Here is a 23,318-nt window from a genome sequence, read left to right as displayed (position 1 = left end):
AAGGGTAAATGAAGGATTGTCCTAACGAACCAAAATATATTTACTCACAAATTTGATGTGAAAACATGGCCCTAAGAGATCACAGATCAAGGAGCAATGGAGAGCAGGACAGGAAAGAAGAGTATCTATTAACAAGGTTATATACAGCCCTATAAGGAAATGGACAGAATTATCAAATAGAGAAGGTTTTAACCTCTGCTGTGCATGGCTGCTTGAAAAAAGAAAAATAACAACAAATTGACTATACCGAACCTCATTCCAGCTGACAGATGATTGTATACTTACTGGGCTGCTATCTTGATGTACTTCTTTAACAGCTGAACACGCTTGCTGAGTTGAGAGCAAAGACAAATCTCAGTGACCACCCAGAACTGAATTTCGTTAAATCTTCTTAAAAACAAGTCCAGGTTTGCTGTGGTCTTTTTAAAATTATGCCTTCCAAAAGTGTGATAGATCAATTCCAGCTAGGAAAAAGAAAATAGTTTGGGATTTTTTTAAGAAATCTTTTGGACAGAGGAAAGAGGCTAAGAATGAGCAGGTGAGTATCTAGCCTGAAACTTCCTCTGCAGTTTACGTTTATTGCTGTACAGATGACAAGGGTTCAGGGTACAAACCCAGCAGACAATAGCTGAGGCATGCTAAAAGTCTAACTACAGAATATGTATAAATAGCTTAATACCTTAAAACACGTAAAAGCAATTGAATAAGCAGCATGTGCCCAGGAAAAGCTTAACTTCATTTTTGCAATTTACCTATAGAATTAAGAATACCTTATACCTTCAGAACTTGTAGGTGACTTTATTATAGTATTTTTGAAATTCAAGCTTAGAGAAAGTTTCGCAAATAACAAACAAACTTACAATGTACAACTAAACATTTTCTAACAGATTCTGATCTGATGAATAGATAGATCCTCATACCTCATGCACACAGTTGAAGAGCTCCCAGTCATAAATTGTCATCTGATGTGCTAAGTCTTTTGAACTCATGAGTTCAAACGTTCCTACTGTACCAGTAGATGGTCCTTCTTGTTCTGGTAACGGTGCCTACAAATGTAAGAATGGTATAAAAATGTTTTAGAAATACTAAATTGCATGACTGGTGCTTTTCTTCCATAATGCTTTTTTTTCCAGTGACCACTTTCCTAAGGATGTTTCTAAAGTAAAATTGAAATTTGCTTATAACCACAGGCTGGGCTTAGGAAATGAGAAGCCCTGTGCAAAATCAGTATCCACTATGCACAGGATAGTCAGGAAAATTCTGAAAGCTCTTCAGAGGCAATGTAAGGAAATAAAACAGACTGTTCTCAGCGTGTTATTTTTAGCATTGTTCTAAAATTTGAAGCCAGAAATAAATACTTCAATACATGTTGTGCTAAGTAAAGCACGTATGTTTGTTTAGGAGCATAGGTCTTTCAACACAGCTTTTGTTATCGGTTTCCTTTTTCACATATACAAATAACTAGACCACAAAGCGCAAGCCAAATACTTTTGCAAGTTAGTGATTCTAATAATGAGAATTATTACATCTGCCATACTTCAGAAATCTGCAGTGATTGCAAGATCTTCTGATCATTTATAAAATAAGCCTCATACTTTCCCTTTGACGCTACAGGGATCCACTGTTTGTGACTGCAAAACTCCTGGCTATGCTAATTAAAATTATACGCACACAATCTTATGAGAAAGGATCCTTTAAATCATTCAGGCATAAAACATTTTTGAAAGACGCTTCCATACCACCCAATGAATGAGATGTGATACACCGTTTTGCACACAAGTGAATCTTATACTAAGGTGAGATTTAAAACATGACTTGAGATCAAGTCAGATTTGAAGTAGTCTGTTGTGTATGTTAGGGTCAAAGTGTTTGAACCACTGCTGCTAAAATACTATCAACCAGCCCTCCTGCAAATTCAAATAACGTTACATCAGTAAAGCTTCCTGTGAACCCGAGTTTTCATTGTTTTGTTTCCAGGAGAGGGCAGCAGAGTTCCCTTCCAAGTTTCCCAATTTCTCATCGGGTCTTTGTTAGATAATTACAGAACACTGAACTGTCAGCAGGATCCTTCCTGAGTACAAACTCAACCGACTCTGCAAGATTAACAGACCATATTTGCATAATGCAATATTAAAAATTACCTTACTAAATGGATTCCCTTTTATATAAAAATATTATATTATCCTTAGAAAAAGTACTGACTGGATTAATACATCAAATTACTTTCTCAATAACACACAGTATGTAGGAACCTTATTTCTGTATGAGTTCTTGTTTTGTACTCTAGGAAAAACTTGCCTTTCAAATATCATCACAATACAAATGAATTTAAAATTATTAAACTAAACCACAGGTATTATTTCCTTAAAAGCTCCATCTAAAATTTCAAAAAATAGTGTATATAAGAAAAGTACTATTGAAAAAAAATCAGGACAGCCATCAATCTTATTACAGCTGCAGATTGCTTTAAATTGGGATTTGCACAAACACAAAATTTCTTTAGTTTAAGACAGAGTATGAATTAAAAGTACAGCAGTTTTGTGTAGAAAATCCTAATTTGTGGAAATCTGTAGAAAGAGAATCACCCACATTCTGAAAAAGGGGTTTTTTTCCCCTGTTTGGAGACAAACACAACATAGCTGTTACCATAACAAACACATGTTTTCCAAGGCTAGGAAAGAAACACTTAAAGGTAAACTCATTGCATATTTGAAAATTCATCTAACCTAGAACAATTTTCACATGGGAATTGCCAAGTGTAATGTGAATAAATGTGCATGCACAGGCAGCAGCCAGAGATTGGAACATAAAAGGATTAAACTGTGAGGCAGGTAAAGCTGTAACATTATTCAATTTGTTTATACCTCCTTGAAAAGTTGCAGCAGATAAGGGCATGTATTCTGTTACACAGTGCTGAGAACCTTTTTCAGGGTGCTGAGTGTTCCTCCCTAATTCCTACCAAATCCAGTCCAGTTGATGAAAACTAGCACATTGCAGCCACGTCTTAGAGCTCCCTGTAGCATTTTGAGTACTTGCTCCACAGTAAATAGCACAGGGGAAAAGGCAAGGAAAGTCAGGACAATTTGCTGCCAAACCTAGGTCTACACAGACAATTCAGAGCCGTATAAAAGTACCCAGCATAGTTGTACTGATGCAACACCCCTGCTTTAAAGTAGCATGCCCCATGAAGGTATCTACTTGGCAGGATTAATTAACCTTAAGGGAACACCAGAATTTAATAAACTGAACAAGAGGTGTCTCTGCATGGAACTACAGTATGCTGGATATGCATTCCCTGGTTACTAAATTGAAAGCAGCAGCAAAGCATAGATTTTACCATATCTATAAAAGAAATCAGGCATACATACTAAGTGGCTTGTTAAAAGCATACAGGAGGCTGAAACAAGGCTAGGAGTAATAGAGTTCATGCTGACATGACTTGGCAATGACATTTGTTTTTAAAGAAATAAAAGGAACAAAAAGTACAGTCAAATCAAACTCTATAAAAGCAGACCCCATGGGGATTGTTAGAATTACTGTATAAACTGTAAGTACTTATGATCAATTCTACCTAAGGAAAAACAGGCTTTCCACCAGGAATATTTTCTGTGATTCTGCTTAGAAGCATCTGGAATTTTGACACAGTATTTTGTGAGGATGAGAAATTACAAGATTTTAAGGAATTTACTGTTGGAATCAACTCTCCAGAATGCTTTAATCGGTAACCTCTATCTTCAAGAATATATCCCTGTGGCCTTGAGGAGATAATTCTGTAATCAGGAATTACTGCGTGTCTTAGTGACAATATTCAGCTCTTCCTAAATGCTCAGTGTGACACAGAGAATTCTGGGATCAAGTGCTGGCACATGGACCAGATGGATTTCTGCTCTAATTTAGGAAATTATAACATTACCTTGTTTTCATTTCAGGGCTTATCCCATGGCACTGTGACAAGCCCTTTGTTGTGAATGTTACCACTAGTTCTTACCTAAAGCATTGATAATGCAAAAAGGGCCAAGTGTTCAAAGAAACTGAAGAATTGAACTTCCTGAGAACTGCATACATACATACCAAAGAATCGAACTGATCACGTGGGCAGGCGAACAGCCGTCCATTAACACTGAGAGTTGTAAACACTGAAACATCATGAGGTTTGAGCACAACCTTTTCTGTAAACATGAAACAAAAGATTGTTTATTATATATATGTAGGATTTACAACAAGGACTGATCCAACAGCTGCACAGATCACCATTCTGAGAACAATTTTTTCACAGTAAACCAATGTGCAGGATACAAAATAGATGACAGCAAGGTCCTCTTTATTGAAGAAATGTGACAAGAAGCTCAGCCCAAACCAGTCTTCTATAGAACTGGCACAGAGGACTAGAATTCCAGCCCCAAACTGTACAGACAGGTCACGAAGCCTGTGCTGCCGTATCTAGAAACTACCTGCAAAAATTCAGCCATAATTAGGGACTCCATCCATTCTTCTCTGAGCTGTAAGCATCTGGAGAGCTGTTCTTAATAGAAATTGGCTTGGAAGACAGTAACTGCATAAGGTGGTGATGAAATGCAGCTGTATGCAAATCTCATTACAGCAGTGCTAAAAGAGGATCGCATCACAGGTAAAGAAAAGATAATGAAGTAACTTAGAAAACAGTCTCTTCTAGCATGCGATGGCTGTCAGCAAATCTGACAATAAAAAATTGCTGCAATTGCAAAAAGTAGAGCTGCCTGGTGTCAGTTCTCAGGAAGTGAGCTGGTTTTGGCAGGCATCATTGTTTGCAAAAATGCCTTCCAACACAGCTTTCATTAGCTCTGTGTGTGTCCACACAGTCATACTCAACCAGAGCACTTCAGCAACACCACTTCTCCAGCAGAATTAACCTTGCAGTTACTCTCCAGTTTCCACAGCCCATAGTGGGGAGCTGACTCCTGACCCTTTGCAAACTCCAGGTCAGTGGGCTTGGCACTAAGTTGCGCAGTAGTGGTTTGCATGGACAGAGTGGCCAGAATGGTAGTGACCACTACTGGAATGTCTGCACTGCTGTGTTTTCTGCTGTTGCTGATTCTTATATCTAGCCTGACATTATCCATGCTTACCTCCTATTTCTGTTGTTAATAAACTCTTACAAGTGTTACAGTGAAGGAAACTTGGCGTATCTCTAGTCTGTAACATGCAGATACACAAGCTTCTCCATTTTCCCTGCCTCCCATGTGAGCTCCATTCTGTGCCTGCAGTAGGGAAAGGACTTGCCTCTAAGACAGAACCTGTGTACCAGCCAAACATGCACGTGGATATAAAAGCCTTCAATGAAATAGTCTTGCAATCCCTCCCAACATTCTCCTCCACCGTAAGCAGGAAGTGTATAAGATGATGCAAGTACAGTACCTCCTCCTGAACTCATCTTTACTATGATGAGGCCTTCTCCAGAACCCAGCTTATCTGCTACTGCACTGATCACTTCCTTCACAGAGGAAGACACTGGTACCCGGATAGTGGTATAGGTTTGGTCTATGCAGTACACCTTAAACAGAACTAAAGAAAAAAGATTGCACTGTGCATGCCACATGTAACAACCAGAGATGCAACTTTACATCAGTAACCACTCCTCACAAATTAAACAAAGGAACAATAAATCACTACAGTTTTGATAGCTCCCCATGCCTCAGATGTTCTACAATTTCTAGTATAAAAATCGCTGATTTCCCAGAGCTTTTAGTGAACCACGAAGTACTAGTGTTTCAGTACTGCTAAATTATTTATGGCTGCCAATTTAATCTGGCACTGTGTTATGTTCCAGACTTTATAATATCTTAAATCAACACTTCTTTTCAAGAGTCAGGAAAACTGGCTGCAAACTCACTTAATTACAGGAAAATAATTTTCATATTTACAAAATGTATTTGAAAATAGTTTTGGTTACAATCAGAACTTAAATCAAACTGTGTTGCAACCTGTTTTTTACAAGCAAATATGTAATTGCTAGATCAAGAATGTTGTAGATAATGAAGAAAAATACCCTAAGAATAAGCATGCACTTGGGTGTACAGTACAGATGGGCTCACAAGAATAATACATGAACTCAGGCCCCTGGCTGCCTAGAAATCAACAGGATAGTATATTAGTCTGCAAAAAGCAAGGCCGCCCAAAGTGACATGAATGTAAGACATAAAAAGTTAGCAAAATATTCCTTCAGTGCAGCTGCCAAGCCAAGCAGTTCCTGGGGTTATAACTGTCCACTGGATTTTCAGCGTTCAGTGTGCTGCCTGCCCTACGAATGAGAACGGTGCAGCCATATGAAAGGGGCAGTTATTGCTTGTCCACACAGACACAAGAAGTAGTACTTCCCTGGCAGCAGAACTGTTTTGCTCTTTGTAGACCTAGAAGAAAAACTACTGATATGGACAACAGAAGCTGCATGCCTGCCAGGATGGCTGTTGTTCATATGCAGTTGCTTCCAGCCTTTGAAATGGCTCTTCTGTTGGCTTGATTTATGCCACCAGCTTTCTCAGCTATATGACCTTGCATTTTGTTCCCTTATTTTTACTTCTGTTCACTAGCAAGAGCTATCCTTTAATATCAAATACCTTGAAGCAGAAGCTATTTTCTGTGATGAAGATGCACCAAAACAAGCATGGGGACTGGCCCTAGCAGTTGCAAAGAAATCCTCAGATTTATGAGTTTTAAGGGGCATGTATCTTTGTTTACAATGAACAGACCTCATCATCAGAGCTTAGGATTTTGTTCACACAGCAGTGCTTTAACCTGCCTGAAGTAAAAGACAATATGAAAAGCCAGTACAACTGAAAATTATATTCTGATACTGCTGTAAATTTTACCTTAATCTCTGTAGAGAATCAAACAATAGCAATAGGGCAAACCAGCAGATTTTGGTTTGTAGGCTGTGTGCCACAGGGCAGAGATCCATGGCATGATTATCTGCTCCACTCCTATCTCTCAAAGGAACAGCTGTACATGTTAGCTCAGACTATGCAGGGCAGACAGAGGCTCAAACATGACCTTCAGCACTCACTATTTATTGCACTGCCATTACCTGCAGTACACTGTCTATACTGGTTCTTATCTGTTTTCTTCATTCCCTATTTTAAAGGTTTTTACATCTTTCTCTGAGGAAGCACAGTGTTTGATAGCACTTCAAATCAATGATGGAAAATATTGGGCGAGCAAAAGCAAACAGTTTGCTTCAGGCCAGGCTTCAAAACTCTAAATAGGTACTTTTGTTTAGGTTTGGACCACTTTTTTTAAGGGAGAGACTAATTTAGTGCAAATCTCAGTGGCTCAAGAAAATTTTGCAGAGAAGGAACTCACCTTCGTCGCTGCCCCTGATAGGCTGGCGTTTCTGTGCTCTGTCATCACTTGTGTTGAACAGCTGAAGAAGAACTTTGTGCTGAAAATGAATCATCAGGACTGACATTAATGCAAAAAGAAACATTATGGGGTAGGCATGAACTAAACTAGATCTCTTACTAATGGCACAAAAAAGAGTAGCAGTGCAGAATTTGATACCTAATGTTAAAAGCTATTTCTCAATGTGTTGTTTTAATATATCCATGATTACTAAAGAGAAGATGCTTATGGATTTGCTGTGCTAAAGCTTTTACTTTAGAAAATGTACAAATAAATTATCTTACCTTCTTTTGTGGTGCTTTAGGTTCTTCAGAACTATAAAAAGGTAAAGCACAGAATACAGAATTGAGTATTAGCTGGAAGATTTTGTGTACAAAACCACCTATAGAACATGGACCACCTGTCAAACTACAGTAGCAACATATTCATGTTTGCATATACGAAAAGACAAGATGACACCATACTTATCTATGATCAAGGAAGGGAAAATACTATACAAAGTCCATGTAAGCATGAAATAAGCATCCAGTTTAGTTTCACATTGTGTACATAATTTCTTATTCCTTCTGTCAACATTTTAATGAGAGTTTGGTGTTTGCAAGAATGATGTGAAAAGAGGGCCACAGACATTCATAAAAACAAGCTTGCATGCAAACATTCAGTCTTCTATGACTGAGTTGCATTCATAGAATTGATTTTTAATAGATATATGCAATAAGTTTTCTTCATCTATTTACAGAGAAAAAGGGCAGGGGGAGGAAAGAAGCAAAAACTGTTCTTACACTTGCTTTACAGTTTTCTCTAGCTCTGGAAGTTGCTCCTTTAGTGCTGCAATCATTCTGGTATCATCTGATACAGATACATAAAATTCCTGTAAATGATACAGAATAGTCTTTAAATAACCGTAGGGGTAAATGAGCAGTACTCAGGATAGAGGATTATGAGATGACATCTGATAGCTTAATGATTATAAAGAATGATAATCTGCATAGAGGAACACATGCTGGGCCCAACGCTCTATTACTTCTACATGTTTATCTCCAGCTGATTTACAGCAAGTGTTACACAGGCAGAAGGGAAGTCTGATGAGGCTCCTTAGCTCACTGTGTAACCATTGACTGTTTGTGCAAAAACTGCATTTTGAGATTATTAAGGATAAAGACTATAAAATTCACAAATAAACTGGCATGATGGGTTTTTTTTACTCACCACTGTTGCAGTTCTTAGCGGTTCATGTGCTACTGAGTTGTTGACTCTCAGCTGCTCCCATCCATGACAATAAACCTATTCAAACCTCTTCCTGCCACACTTGCATAAAACTGTCCCAAAGAAGGATCTATGTCCTTGCAACTAGTAATTGTTCTTTAACTTCTGGAATAATGAAAGACACTATGTCTGTTTCCAAAGCTTGTCTATTATGAAAAGCTTTCCCATGTGGGCTTGCTGTATGTCTGTCATACTTAAGGCCCCTCTCTGTTTCCCTGTAACACTTATCTTAGATTCAGTTTTAAGCTCCTTGGGGTGAGAACTTCCATTCAGCCAGTAACGTATGGGACTGTGTTCCATAAACAAAATATATAGTAATAATGGCAATCAAGACTACTTAACATGACATTGGCAGTGCATTTTATCTCAGAGACACAAGGATATGGCATCTACCACAAAGACTTTACAACCAATGTTTGACAGAATTAAATGATTATGATTTTAAGGGATCAGAAGGGTTCTGAGGACAAAGGTCTTAAGTTATAAAAGCTGTAGTACAGCTTTCACTCAATTGGAAAGGAAAGTTATAGAAGTTATAGTACAGCTTTCACTCAATTGGAAAGGTTTTTTTGTTTTGTAGAGAGAACCTTCCAGCTTCTTCCTGGCACACCTCAGGCAGGCATAAAGAGCCCCCCCAGTTCAAGCTGTAGAGCCTCTGAACTATCCACAAGAAAACACTAAAAAAAGGCAAATTCATCCATTGCTATAAAGCAATCTACCCATGCAGTGCTTTAAAAGGGGTCTGCAACTCTGGCAGGTATTTTCAGAGGTCCAGAGGCTGACAATGGTTCAAGCACTGTTGTAGCGCATATGCTGTCTGCAGCCAAACCTAAGAAAATAGTTATGAGTTTGCACTTGGAAATGACCTATTTCTCTATAGTTCATAACAGAATCCTACAGACTGGAAACGGGCTTTCAGCTTATCTTGCCTGGTAGGTACTTTTCAGTACAATGATACAACAATTCCTTTATACCTCCAAAAAGGCCATTGCTGCTTCATCTTCTTGTAGTAAATCTCCGTATAAAGCAGCCCACTGCAGAACCAGTCGAATGACTCGCCTTTTATTGTTGAGGGCATAATCCATTTTCTCCTGCTCTGTACCCTGGGAAGGCTGGGCATGATAGGTGCCATGGTGTCAAGGAGAACACTCAGTGATTGAAAATATCAAACCCAGTAAGAATTCACAAACAACTGACTTGCAACAAACCATTTTCAGGGTGTTCAAACATAACTTTCCAATATATACTTTTGATTTCTAACTGACGCTAGCATAAAGACTTGCAAACCTTTCATGTTCATACTAAAAAGCAGAAAGACAGTGAATTCTCTGAAGAGCACAGGAACGATCACAATCCCACCACAGAGACACTTGTGGTAGGGTAGCAGAACACAAATGATATTTGGAACAATAGGGAAGAGTATTAACTGTGGAGACAAGAAGGATATTTCTCCTTGTTCTTCTTTGGAGACAGCTGAAGAAAACAAAAAATGTCACTTTGTGTATATTAACAAATCCAGTCTTCCATTTGTGAAGACCACTGGACTGAATGACCAGTGTTATTCCTTTTTGTTTTTAGAAGCTACTGCAACCCAAGGTGAACCTCAGTCCCATTATGGTAGGGGGACCTGGAAGTTCACAGCCTAGAGGCATGGGGTAAAATAATAGATCCTGCAGTAGCCTCATTTTACTTATGAGGAAATCAGAAGATCCCACTCTATCAAATAAAACATATTTGGGACACAATACTTTGTGACAGTTATTTTGTAATAAACAATAAGAACAAATGGGAAACGTTTCATTGACCTTTTTCATTAGAAGTGTAAACGTTACAAAAATATGCAACTAACAAAAAGGCCAAAGTAACACCTATTGAAAGGAAGAAACCAAGAAAAAAGTAAAGGCACAATGGATAATAAACTGAGATAATTTCAGCCTTTAACCTATGCAAAAATGAAGAATCCCCAGCAGAAGCAGGATATGAAAAATTGTGTGCCGCCTTCTCACTGATCAGAGGTTATCAACAAATACTTAAACTGCTTCCCAATAAACTCATGGCTGAATGTGAAGTAAACACAGAATGAGTGCAGTAACATCTTCAGCTTTCCTTCCCTGATACCAAAATTCTGATTCTGGATTGTCATGAATAATACTATTCCCAACCACATAGCAATGCTTAATATTAAAATCCTGACATTTTTTCACTCACAGTGAAGTCCAGCATCCTTTCAAGGTGCACTTTCAGTTGCTCTAACAAAAGATTTTAAAATATTAATTAGAAAATTAAAATATTAATTAAAATCAACATTATCTAAGATATTTCTTTCAAGCTTCTCATTTAGAAGCACTTCTCTAACAAATACTGATAAAAGATAATGGAAAAAAGCATCTATTAACTCACACTTTTCAAATGATCCCCCTGCCCAAAACCTCTGCAGATTTGACGTGCTACCAGGGTTAGTGAGATGCTTGTTTGACTGACAAAATTCCAGAAATCTGCATTGTAATTTCATTTGGAAAGGTTTAAAATTACTAGAGAACTAAACATGTCAGTAAATTTATGGGAGTAAATTAGTCAAAGGGTCATAAGAAGTAAATAATATATCGTAAGATATGTGCTCTAATGTCTCAGGGAGCAAGTTTAATATTCTACTGAGTAATTTTTCTCATGCCATTTTTACCTTTCAAACACTGTAATAATTTCATGTATTTTTACTTTCTTATTAACTGACTCACCACAGGCACTGGTCATTTTTTCTGTCTTTTTACTGTTCATTTATATTAATTGCTCTTTTATTAACATTATCACAGGGAAAGTCAATGAAGGGTTCTGCCATTTTTAAGGGGCCTACAGGATGAAGCTTCACTGCAGACTGCAATCAGAAGTAAAATATCATGTATACCTGCAACAAGTGTCAGATAATTGTGAAATACTTATCAACACCAACATGGTTTGATTTATATATATATATATCTATTTCTAATTATGTCTAGCACACACTCCTAACTGGAAGTAATTCTGATGTATGTTCTTCCCTGCATAAGAACACTTAACCATACCAGGAGCTGTGCAAAATCAGCACCCATTACTACAACAGAATGCAAACTACTTTGCTGGTGTGATGGTAAAGGAGGTTTACAAAACATTCATACAGAAACATGCCAAAGGGCTATCTTCTACAAGGAACAAAAGAATTTTACACTTCATAAAGGTAATGTACACTTCCTAATTACACATAAAGGTAATAAAGTACACTTCCTAATGAAAAAGGTCAATGAAACGTTTCCCATTTGTTCTTATTGTTTATTACAAAGTAACTGTCACAAAGTATTGTGTCCCAAATATGTTTTATTTGATAGAGTGGGATCTTCTGATTTCCTCATAAGTAAAATGAGGCTACTGCAGGATCTATTATTTTATGAATAATAAAAAAGTCCTAAAAAGTCCTTTTTAAAGGACTACTGTCCTTTAAAAAGATGCACACCTGCACACATGCTCACACGCTGGCACCATGCCAAGTGCACTTTTGGAGATCTACTCTATTTCAAGTTTTCTTCTGGGCTTTGCCCTGCTTCCCTCTGACAAGCTGTAAGCTCTGAGAATGTGTCCATTTCCGTCTCTGTGAAGAGTGGGAAACAGGGGCCCTGGGGCCTTGGTCCAACACACAGAACTGATGCCCTGATCCAGGACAGGGGAGCATGCCCTTGGCTTCCCTATAAAAAAAGAAGTATGTGATTTTTTCTGATATTACAGGACCCATGTGCTTTAATGACTAAAAAAGAGTAGTGTGCCAAGGGACAGCACAGTATAACCACTGAATCTGCAGCAAGCAATGATGTTACTTAGCCAAAATGGTGTACTCTTCCATTCCTTTCAGGATTAAAGAAATTACAGATGACAAAACGCTGCTGTAAAAGAAGTGAAAATCCCAATAATTTATACCCTGTACTATGCTTGAAAGCACTACAGTGGTCTAGCTGTACTCACACTCGCATGCTGCTAGCTAAAATAGTATCTTAAGTGGGTGTAGGAAAATAGACTTGAATTGATTCAAAACTGGGAGCTGGAGCAAAAGCAGTCTCTGACTGAATCACCTTTCTTCTTTTTTAATTTCCTCACTGAGCATAACTAATCTTTCCTTAGTCTCACAGCACCAGCAAACATTTTTATAGACTGATTTTGCTCAAAAAAGATGAGCTTTGTTAGCAACCTTTCAACTCCAACAATAGATTTCAATGGTACAATCAACAGAGCAGTTTGATTTTCCATATTCAGAACGGCCCAAATAAACAGTAATTCAGCTCTAGGAAAAACTAACACTAAAGCAGTGGGACACCAGTTACTTCCAGCCCTCCTCCTCTCTGGAAAGAATTAGCACGATGCCTGCCATGACCCACTTAACACCATGGTCTTAGCCTCTTCTCCAGAATAAATTTCATCACAAGTGAATGCATGTACATAAGTGACACTACCACTTTGATCTTCGGAAAAGCTTTTCCCCTGTAAACAATGAGGTACATTTTGCTTATGCATCCGATTTTCCCAGTTATTTGGTATCAGAGGTATACTATTATAACTGAGGATAGACAAGCCCGAGTCTCAAATGGACTGATTGAATAATATGAGCTAAATAAATCAGAAAGAAAAAAAAAACCCACAACATAAAAAGTGCTGCCCTTTTCTTCCTCTCTCAAAGCTGTCAGCCACAGCATTTCACAATACTTTTGATATCCAAAACTATGTCGTTTTAAAATATGTGCTTGTTTCAGGTGTACGAACAATTTTCTGCAGACCAGTTTATGGGTCCAAAGGTTTTCAAAACAATTACTGTCCTTGCTAGGAGTAACATAAATGGATTCTCAAGCTTGCCAGACAAGGACACGATGCTCTATTTTGCGGTTTCAGAGTGTTAGCTTTCCCAGATGTCACTCGCCCCACTGAGCTTTAAGAAAAGCACATTTTCACACCAATCCGATTCTAAAAAAAATAAATAGGGAATTGAAGTTGTTATACTCCTGTCAGAATTCTATAAAACAGAAAACATTGTGTGTTTATTTAATACTCCCTGTCACTTGATAGCTTCAAGTCACTGTGCACAAGGAAAACTCTCAGTGCCCAACAGCTCCCCAAACTAAATGACCTGCCAGTAACTGACTGATGGACATTTCACAGACTCCTTCTGTAAAACACGCAGACGCTACAAGAATCACCTCTGGTTCTCAATGCTATCCACTGCAAGCTTTCAGCCCCGAGGTATCTGCATGCAATTGAAGTTTCTTGCAGTTTGTTAACACTTGTGATAGACTATTATTATTTTTATTCCTAACTACCATGACAGCACCTAGGACTATTTACTCATTATTCTACTAGTTTAGGCATCCTTTTGCTTAAGGCAGTTTGCAGCTGTAATCTAGATAGTGGACCACTGAAATCACTAAAACATGACCATCTTAGTTAAAATCTAGATGCCGTAGTTCAGCAAAAACCAAGCCAGACAGAAAGGATACAGGAAGAGTAATCCAAACCTTTATGTGATTTCACTTATCTGGTGGAGGAACAGTATATTTCTTCCCATTGGAATGGTAATTAATACAGGAAAGATACCGGTTTCATGCTCCAGGACTATATCTCATCATGGGTATACACTATCCATTTCAGAGTTGTTGAGCTATGGACAGCTGTTAGTCAGACACCGAGAACCTACCCACAAGGCACAGCCTCCATGAAACATGATGTACTTCTTGAGAGAAGCTTCAGTCTCATCACCAATAGGGATAGCTGTTAAAGGGATGTTACTTTTCCCTTACAAAAGGATATTGCGCCATCAAGGCTGGGCAGAGCTGACTATTTGGCATAAAAACACAGTGCATCATAATAAAATCATTTAAAACAGAATCTGTGAAGAGAGAAGAAAGAAAACAGTCAATTAAGCCCCTGCAAACAGCTTGGGGCTCACAAGGATGAGTTTTCTTTCAGCTGAAATATCTTATTAGCCCTCTGCAGATAATAAAGGGGTATTTTTGCACTTTGTTTGTAGGCATTAAGTATGAAAACGGGGAATGAACAAAAATAAGCTGAAATATTAAGCTTTTATTCTTGTCTGCATGAGTTTTATTGCACTTAACAGGCATTTGCTTGTGTCAAAGGGAAATCTGCCACAGAAAAAACCCCACATCTGTGCTAAAGCAAAATATTTGGACATACTTCTCTATAGGTGTAGAGATAGTAGCATAAGAAGAATCAGACCTGCCACATCTGGGTACTTAAGAAATGCTGCTGCATTTTGCTTCAGGGAACTACCAGACAGCACATTTAGGATGTACCACACAGGAGAAAGCAAATAATTTAATTCTTTGCTGTTTTCCTAGCAATGAGCAGAAGGCCTAAAAGAGGTAAATGGACAGTCAAATTTCTGGTTTTATTTTGATTCAAAAATATCACAGCTGCTACATTTACATTAAAATGTATATGAACAATATGACTGACATTTTCTCTGGCAAAAAATGGCATGCTATTTTTTCTGTTAAAATGATCTGTGGTAGTGCTGGTGAAAATCCCAGTTTGTGTTGTCTTTATATTCTGACAAGAAGAAGGAGTCATAAAGCCTGGCTGCAGAGGTTGGAATACGTTTGGCATAAGAATAAACTTTATTTTACTTCTAAACTATGCAAGTCTTATATGGAACCACTGATAAACAACAAACACAATACCCTGGGGTATCATTTCTACACTGCAACTTTTGAGATAAGAGAAACATTTAAAAACCCTGTAAGAAAGGGATGTCAGAAAAAATATGGCAATATAACTGTCTAATGCAATATCACACCATTGTTTACACTGTAATTTATATATGAAAATATCTCTCAGTTGACAAAACTCATGTCCAGATGGGTGGGACTTTTTCTTTGCATAATATTCAGAGCAAAGTGGATTTTTACTGTTTTTAAAGGAATGGCATAAACTAAAGATTCTATTTTCCAGCACTCTAAGCTTCCATACCCTAAAAATAGTTTTGTGTTGTGACATTTTGTATGCCATTAGAACATACATATAATCTTGTAATTGGATGTTTTGGGGAAAAGTTTTAAAAGATTTAAAAACTGATTTATTTCAGACAAATGTACAATGCATGCACACTATGAATAGTAAACTTGTGATTATATACTTGCAAGCTTAAAGAACAACATTTGGCTTGTATTCCTAACAAACAGATACCTATGAAAGGATCATTTTCCTTCTTAAAAAAGTGGTTAAAACACACACTGCAGAAGGATTTCTATAATCTTTCAATTCTTCCACCATTTATGGAGCACTATACAGGTTTTTCCAGTACTATGAGGTCAGTAACAGATTAACTGAATTTATGAACACATATATACTTCTCAGACATCTGCAATGTAAAAAGAACTTGATAAAGGGATATTATGCAGCTTAATATAAAAGTCTCTGCATTTGCATTACTTTATCATAATTAGGAGGAATTTTTTGTGCCTGACTTTTTAAAAATTAAAATAATAATAGTAAGCTAGCAAATATCTATAACCCTAGATGTAAATTCTCTGTTCTGTTTTCTTTACACTAACGAGAATCAGCCTAAGTGCAGCTGCTGCAACCTGTATTCCTGGGACTTTGCCCATGGCATGCTGAGTTCTTCTCTTTTGAGTAACAACTCTTCCAATGCACATGGGAAAGTATCACAAACAAGTAATTTAAATTGAATAAAAGATGAAAATTTGGGAATACTTATACTAGCATAATGCAATGGCCAGAAGTATCAAGATCGTTCACAGTATGAAGTGACATCCAGAACAAGAAGTATGAGTACCTTTATCTTTGGGTGGTAACATATGCTCTGTCCTGTTATTGTTGTGCCTAATTAAAGTCATGAGTAGCAGTCAGGCACCTTTTGGGATTTTGCTCTTCTACTCTGAACCGAAAGTACAAATACAGAAGAGCGGGTTAGGAGGAGTGGACTGTTGTCTTTAATTCTGGATTTCCTAGGTTTTCTTGGGGTTGTTTCAGAGCAGTGGATAGTTCTTATTCTGGGGAAAAATACCACTAGCTGCTTTTCAAAGCATCACATTGCAGTGTTCCCACAGCAAGACCATCTTATGCAGTAATAATAACACAGCCTTTGTCATGTAGATACCTGTTGCTTCGTTTAAAGTTGCTTCAAGGCGCATAGTTTCTAGAAAGTGCTCTAAAATTTTCTCTGGGGTTCCTGACATCACAATATACCTGAGGGACGGAAAGGAACAGTTAGTGTCTCATAGGCAAAAGAGCTAATCAAGAAAGAGCTGTGTACCAGTGAGAAGACCAGGACTGCTGAGTGCCAGAGTACAAAACACCTCCCCTAACCAGAATCTCTGCGTGGTTTAGGACAAAACCACTCAAAAACTTTGTTGGCTTACCCCTGTAAAATGGGAGCAATAACACTATCCAGGGAGTGTGAGATGACAGATGGCCCCCTCCCTGCACAGGTACTCCAGTATTACACCATCACAGTTATATTGCAATCAGCAGAGCTGCACTGGTGCAAACCTGGGGAAGTGCAATCAGAAATGCTTCTCCACTGAAAATAAGTATCTCAGTAATGATAGCAATTCACGGTCATTAGAGGGTCTTAACAGACTTACTATGAGCATGAAATGAGAACTGGTATGTATCAGTGCCAGAGCAAGAAAACAATTTCCTTCAGCATCACTGACAGGGGTTGGTCCGAGAAGATGGGGGCAGATTATGAAATAGCACACTGTATCTTCAGATTTGTGCAATGCCTTAGATAGCCGAGGTAAGTAAAGTTTTTCAAGTGGATGAACTTAGGATTGTACCATTTCCTGCAGTAAATTAAGGGAGGTGAGAGAAGTAGTGCAATAGTCAGGTTTTTCTGCTTCATGCAAAAACACTGGCAAGATTTTTAGTACCAGCAGAATATCATGATATGCTAAACTTGTCCTGTCATATTTTTTTTTCTTTCCTTGCAGATCAGATTTTTTTATCTTTCTCTACATTCTTTCAATCTTTGCATCCTTTTTTTTTTTTTAGAATCCAACTGATAAAGTATGAAACTTTAAAAAAAAAAAAAAAAAAGAAAGAAAAAAACCCGAGAAGTGAAGATACTCTGCTCCTGCTGAGAAATAAGTGGTGGAGCTGAGCTCCTGGGAGCTCCTCCTCACTTTGAGCGCTGACCGTCACAGTTCTTTTACCTGCCAACCCCTTTGGAAGAACTGGATTGATGTCCCAAGAACACAAACACTTGTTAAGCCAGTGCACATTCTCGCAGAGATACTAACCAAGTATCTAAGTGAGTGAAGCAGAGAAATCACAGGTTGCTGTACTCTGAATATGAAAGTGAAAATGAACAGTGAAGTGACTTGCAGGGCTGCTGAATTCATCCTGTATGAGTGTGATCACCCATAAAGAGTTAGATCTTGGGAGCGAGAACTTCAGAGCTAGTCCTTCGAAGCAAAACTGTCACTGAAAGCGCAGCTCAGGGAGCTATGTAGGAGCTATGCCTCCTCAGTAGAGAAGGTAGTAGATTCCAAACTGCAGCTGAGAGGATCTGCTCCCAAAGTGAAGTTTTCCTCAAGACTAAGATGAAGAAAATAAGTTTCTTGGTTGACTGGATATCTCGGGGAACAACTCTGATGCGGAACATTTCTCTGGTGCAAATGCTATATATATCTCCTTAGGGAGCAAAGCCCAAAGGGCAGCTCATCTGAAGGGACAGCAGATGTAAGCTACCCGATTAAGGGCAAAGCAGCAAGAGTTTAAGAAGAGGTCCCTGGTGAAGCTTCTTTTTTGGGCATAGTGATTTTCAAAAGTACTGAACACTCAGTTAAACATTCCAGTAACACATTCTAGAAATCAGAATGCATCAGTAACTTTGATTTGGACTCTCGAGCATAAATGTAACCACTTACTCTATTTACTAACAAAAGAAACAATGTTATCTCCAAACCCAGTGAAATCACTTAGAAATATATTAAACAAAAAGATGCTGCCAACACACTATTAACAAAGTAATCTGACTGCCGAAAAACAGTGAACTGTGTAGCTTATATCTATTTGTCATTATTATCAGCAAAAGCTGCCTTGCTGGCACATTGATTAGTACCAAAAAGCTGACCAAATGCATGAAATATATATAGAAATGAAATTCTGAGCTTTACCTGAAAAGATTTCTGGAATGTAAGCTCTAAAATACAGCCTAACTTAACCAAAGATCATCAATGTCTCTAGCTATTTTTATCAAATTCTGAACAAGAAAATGTTAAGTAATACAAATAATGCTTGTGCAAACAGTTTGCAAGGAAGGTAGTGTTTGACGTATGTTTAAATTAAACTTTCACTTTTTAAGTATGAAAAATTTATCAGACCCAAGAAAATGCATTTAAATCTATAACCAAGTTGCTCTGCGTTGCAGCTGCTGATGCAAGTCCACCAGCTGCAGTCAAGTTCCCCCCATTTAGACAATGAAAAATTTGTTGTAAGAGTACATGTTTTCCTGGGGGCATACTTTGTTATTTCCAATAGATCAAGCGAAAGATGAAATGACAGTTTCTGAAATATGTGAAATGTGTGTATAAAAAAACCCCAAGGAATTGTTTATTCAACCCTTCACAGATTTTTAGAAATCTTTACATTCAGTTAGGCAGATAAAACAGGTATATGAAATCCCAGATCAGATAAAAACTATACTCAAAATATCTCACAGTAAATTAGCTTTTCCTTTGAGAAAAAGTATGGTCTATCGTAAAGGATTCAAAACTTCTTGGTGCTTATTTTGCTGCAGTTGTTTCTGAAGAAAATTGCGCATCCATTTGCAAATAACGTTTTTACAAAGCCTTTAGGGGTTTTACCAACATTTGGAATGATAATAGCCTGACTCTACTCTTATCACAGTAGTATCCAAACAGAATTGTACTTTTGCCCTTTCAGTAAGAAAGTAAAGAAAACATAATGAATATTGTTATTACAGTGCAAACCTATTCTGTAAGATAAGCTGTGCAACGTTCATTGCATGAGATCTTAGTTTTGTACGTAAATTGTACCTAGCAAACTCTTATTAGAATCCAGAGCTCAAAATCCAAGATGAAAATATCTGTACTTAACAATAAAACAAAGTATTTTCCTCACGTATTTTACACAGTAGCTCAGCTTAATAAGGTTTCAGCATTCTCCATGTGCAGTCTATTTAGAAGCTATTACATGAGATAAGTATTTACAGTGAGATCTTTAGAGAATTATTGTGTAAAGACATAGAACTGGTGTGCTGCTGGAAATGGATATATTATCCAGTATGGGGCATGTGATCAGCTGATGATTAAAAAAACCCCACTTTATATGCGCTGCATTCTTCCACAGAAAGGGGGAATATGCTATTGTTTGGATAACAATACCGTATGAAAAGGTTAATCATTGTCTGACATTTGAACTATTGAATGAAAACATACTTGTGCTGAGGCTGTGAGTTTCCTTGATTAGAAACTCTGTTTCCTGCTGGGATCTTCTCCAACACCAAGACATCTTGGTCATGTTCTTTGAGTCTTACTGTATTTGCTTCCACATCCTGCAAGACAAGTTACTTTTAATAAAGTAATTGCACCTGATTTGGCTGATTAGTGACTCTAAAAAAGTGCATGACTTTCGAACACAAAAGACTCTGGGGTTGGTTCTTTTCCCCTGTATTTATCTATCTTTATTCTGCTTTTCTCCCAGACAGAATCAAGAGGGAAGCACTGGCACTAGAGGAAGAGGCAAAGAATTGTGGGAGGGACTAGAGCAAGAACCATGTAAAAAATCTCTGCCTATGCAAAGGAAAAAGGGTTGCCAGAAAGCAGAGCCCAAATCCCAGACCTTTCACATGTAATGTAATCTCTGTCCCCACTTATACATGAACGTGATTATCTATAATCTGACTTCTGTCTTCTCAACAAGAAAAGAAAATGGCACTTATATAGCAAGTCTTGGCTCAGTAAACTGTCAGTAAACTTTTCATTTTCTACTACCCTATCACAATAGAAAAAAGAAAAAAAGAATTGAATATAATGTGCATTCAAATAACACAGATTAAAATCAGGGAGACTTTAATCTTCTTTGAAGTATCAACCAAAGCTAAATCAGCTGGGAGTCTCCATGGCCAACCCAGCCTTACTGCCAATGGGATCCTCATTCCTTTTATACAGTAAACATGATCTTACATCATTTTTCTAGCACAGTACTCTGGACTGGTTTTATTGCTGCAATACTGGGCATGTATACATTTGAATACAGAAAGATACTGGTTTTGACTTCCTATACTATGAATGACCACAAAACTGCCTGTATTTACAGAACTACAGCTGGACTTTGGAACATATTTGCCCTAATGTGAGTAACTGTAAAATTAGTCTGGGAGTATCTTTCTAGAGCTCTCTGATAAAGGCATCTGTGTATTTACTTACCTGCAGCCTACTTAATTTGCCACTTGATTCTGCCTTGAATCTACTGAGTTTAAGGTACCTGACACTGACCTATCTGGGAGAATGGCTGATCTTGTTTTATCCAATATTTGGATGAAAGATCACCCAGAAATCCGGGACAGCAGAAGAAAAAAATGAGCACTTGAAAAATTCTAGACCATAGAAATGTGAGAGACAAAGGATTGCGTTTGGTTCCATTTTCATGGCTGAGCTATGAACAGAACAAGAGGAAAGTTGATTAATATATTCTTCACTTGATCTTCTAGACTGTCGCATCTCTGTTCTGTAATTAGGGACGCTTCAAACAGGGTTATCAATAGCAATATATCCATAAAAATAAGACAAACTCTAGAAAAATCTGCAAGTTCTGATATGCTGTTGGGGTGGCCCTTCCCACTCTTACCCTAAGGATCCTGTTGAAGTCTTCCTTGTCTACTCTCAAGAAGTGGCAGTTGTCTTCACGCAGAACAATGGATGCTGCTCTGGGAGCATCATTCACTAGTGCTAACTTGCCAAAATCATCTCCTTCATGTAGAGTACATACCACACCCTGCACAGAGCAAAACATTTACATGCAAAAAACCATCATTACTCTGGATTGTATTGAAAGTCCTTGTACAAACACTGGACTTCACAATCAAATACCAAATCAAATCTATTTGGCAGGAAATCAACTGCCAAAGTAATGACGAGGATACAATACTTGATAGCTGGTTATTACTAAAGAAAAGCAAGAATAGAAAAGAATTGGCTTGTTCTCTGAAATTACATTCAGCTTGAAGGACTCTTCTACCCCTGCTGAAGACAGAAAGTTGTTGAGTTGTTTGTTTTTTATTTATAGAGGCCGTAAAAAATAAAATTAAGTTTGCAGAAATAACATGTAACACTACATCCTCAGCTGGTGTAAATCAGCAGTGCTCTATTTACTCCAATTTATAGTAAGAGAGGATCTAGCCTACCCAGTGTTGTAAATAATGTAGCTAAACATGGGTTACTTAGGAAATGACTTAGCATCAGGGCCTCTATGCTACATTTTGGTGAAATGCTTGGTGTTCAGAATGGAGGGTTCTGTCACTGAATGAGAAATCAGTATGGAAGCAGGGATTTCTAAATTTTTAAAGATTTCTGAAGACTCAAGGGATTCCTGTGTATCAAAGTCCTATTTTTTGCCTTGAAAAATCTCTCTCATAAACAGGAAATTTAATAGAGATGCTTTTCAGTCTACAGCTTAACTGAAATGAAGAGCTGGCATAAATTTGGGAGCCATTCATCCAACCTCAGAATGACTAGTCACAAAGCAGTACTCCTTTCAGACATGCCTGACATCCATGAGAGAAGTTAGATGTACAAATAGAAGAAAATATGGTGGCAAAGGGACAGGGCGAAACCCCCCATGAGGCAAAAGTCTGGCAACTCACCAAATTCCAGCACATTTGTCCTATAACTTTTCTGAATTATATTCAGAAAGTGTGTAATGTATCCTGAAATTATAAAGCAATCAACTGGAAGTATAATCAGTGAAAACACTGGATCATTTCTTAATAAAAATTGCATTCATTTTGTTTCCTCAGACAAAGTAATTTTGCTCTAAATTAAACTGTATTCCTTCAGTTTACTCTTAACATTTTAATAATAAGAATTATATACAAAGGCTTCTGAAAAAAATACCTTGCCATAAATGACTACGTTTACGGATCCCTTTAGGATAATGTACCAAGAAGTGCCTTCTTCTCCCTGATTAAATACTACAAGAGAGAGAAAAGATGTTACAGTGAGAATATAGTTATTCAAAATATAAATGGGCCAGATTCTGCACTCAATAAAATCTAAGGTAACTGTACTGCAATCATACTAATGTCTACATTTAAAAAGGGCACACTATGATTTTAAAAGCAATTGCCTTCAGATTTTAGAAAAAAACCCCACACTCATATAGTAGCCATTTCATTACATGGATGTGAAAGTTGCTTTTGTTTTCCGTGACAATTGTAACAACTATCGATACCTGTCAGGTTATCAACTACTACTCAGCACACAGATTTGGATCCCACCAGTAGCACCGTGCTCTAACCCAGTTCTCTAGTCGCTGTGAATTTGACATTCATTTGGCAAAACTTCTTAGTATAAACACATCTGAGTAAACTAACATTTTATATCCTTTATTTTGTGCAGCATTTTCTTTTTTAATACAGGGGTAACATTAAAATGCAATTT

The 23,318-nt window shown here is 37.6% G+C and overlaps 1 protein-coding gene across 8 annotated transcripts in view; it reads right to left on the bottom strand.

Annotated features, from left to right (window-relative positions):
* The window catches only part of RAPGEF4 (Rap guanine nucleotide exchange factor 4), a 158,729-nt gene that overhangs the window by 20,739 nt on the left and 114,672 nt on the right, over positions 1–23,318 (bottom strand). For 7 of the 8 annotated variants that reach the window (XM_037397424.1, XM_037397425.1, XM_037397428.1 and 4 more), the window contains 13 exons: positions 22,773–22,849; positions 21,508–21,654; positions 20,097–20,212; positions 16,790–16,878; positions 14,458–14,536; positions 9,615–9,765; positions 8,157–8,245; positions 7,659–7,689; positions 7,336–7,414; positions 5,395–5,541; positions 4,072–4,169; positions 921–1,046; positions 286–464 (listed from right to left, as the gene is read on the bottom strand). In XM_037397424.1, coding sequence (XP_037253321.1) covers positions 286–464; positions 921–1,046; positions 4,072–4,169; positions 5,395–5,541; positions 7,336–7,414; positions 7,659–7,689; positions 8,157–8,245; positions 9,615–9,765; positions 14,458–14,536; positions 16,790–16,878; positions 20,097–20,212; positions 21,508–21,654; positions 22,773–22,849 — 1,408 coding nt within the window. The remainder of the gene's footprint in view (positions 1–285; positions 465–920; positions 1,047–4,071; positions 4,170–5,394; positions 5,542–7,335; positions 7,415–7,658; positions 7,690–8,156; positions 8,246–9,614; positions 9,766–14,457; positions 14,537–16,789; positions 16,879–20,096; positions 20,213–21,507; positions 21,655–22,772; positions 22,850–23,318) is intronic. The other variant, XM_037397426.1, reaches the window with a different exon arrangement.

This window comes from Falco rusticolus, chromosome 8 (genome assembly GCF_015220075.1).
Source record: "Falco rusticolus isolate bFalRus1 chromosome 8, bFalRus1.pri, whole genome shotgun sequence".
In the NCBI taxonomy this organism is placed as follows: Eukaryota; Metazoa; Chordata; class Aves; order Falconiformes; family Falconidae; genus Falco; species Falco rusticolus.
Note: the sequence above shows the minus strand (reverse complement) of the source record. Positions and strands in the feature narration are given on the sequence as shown.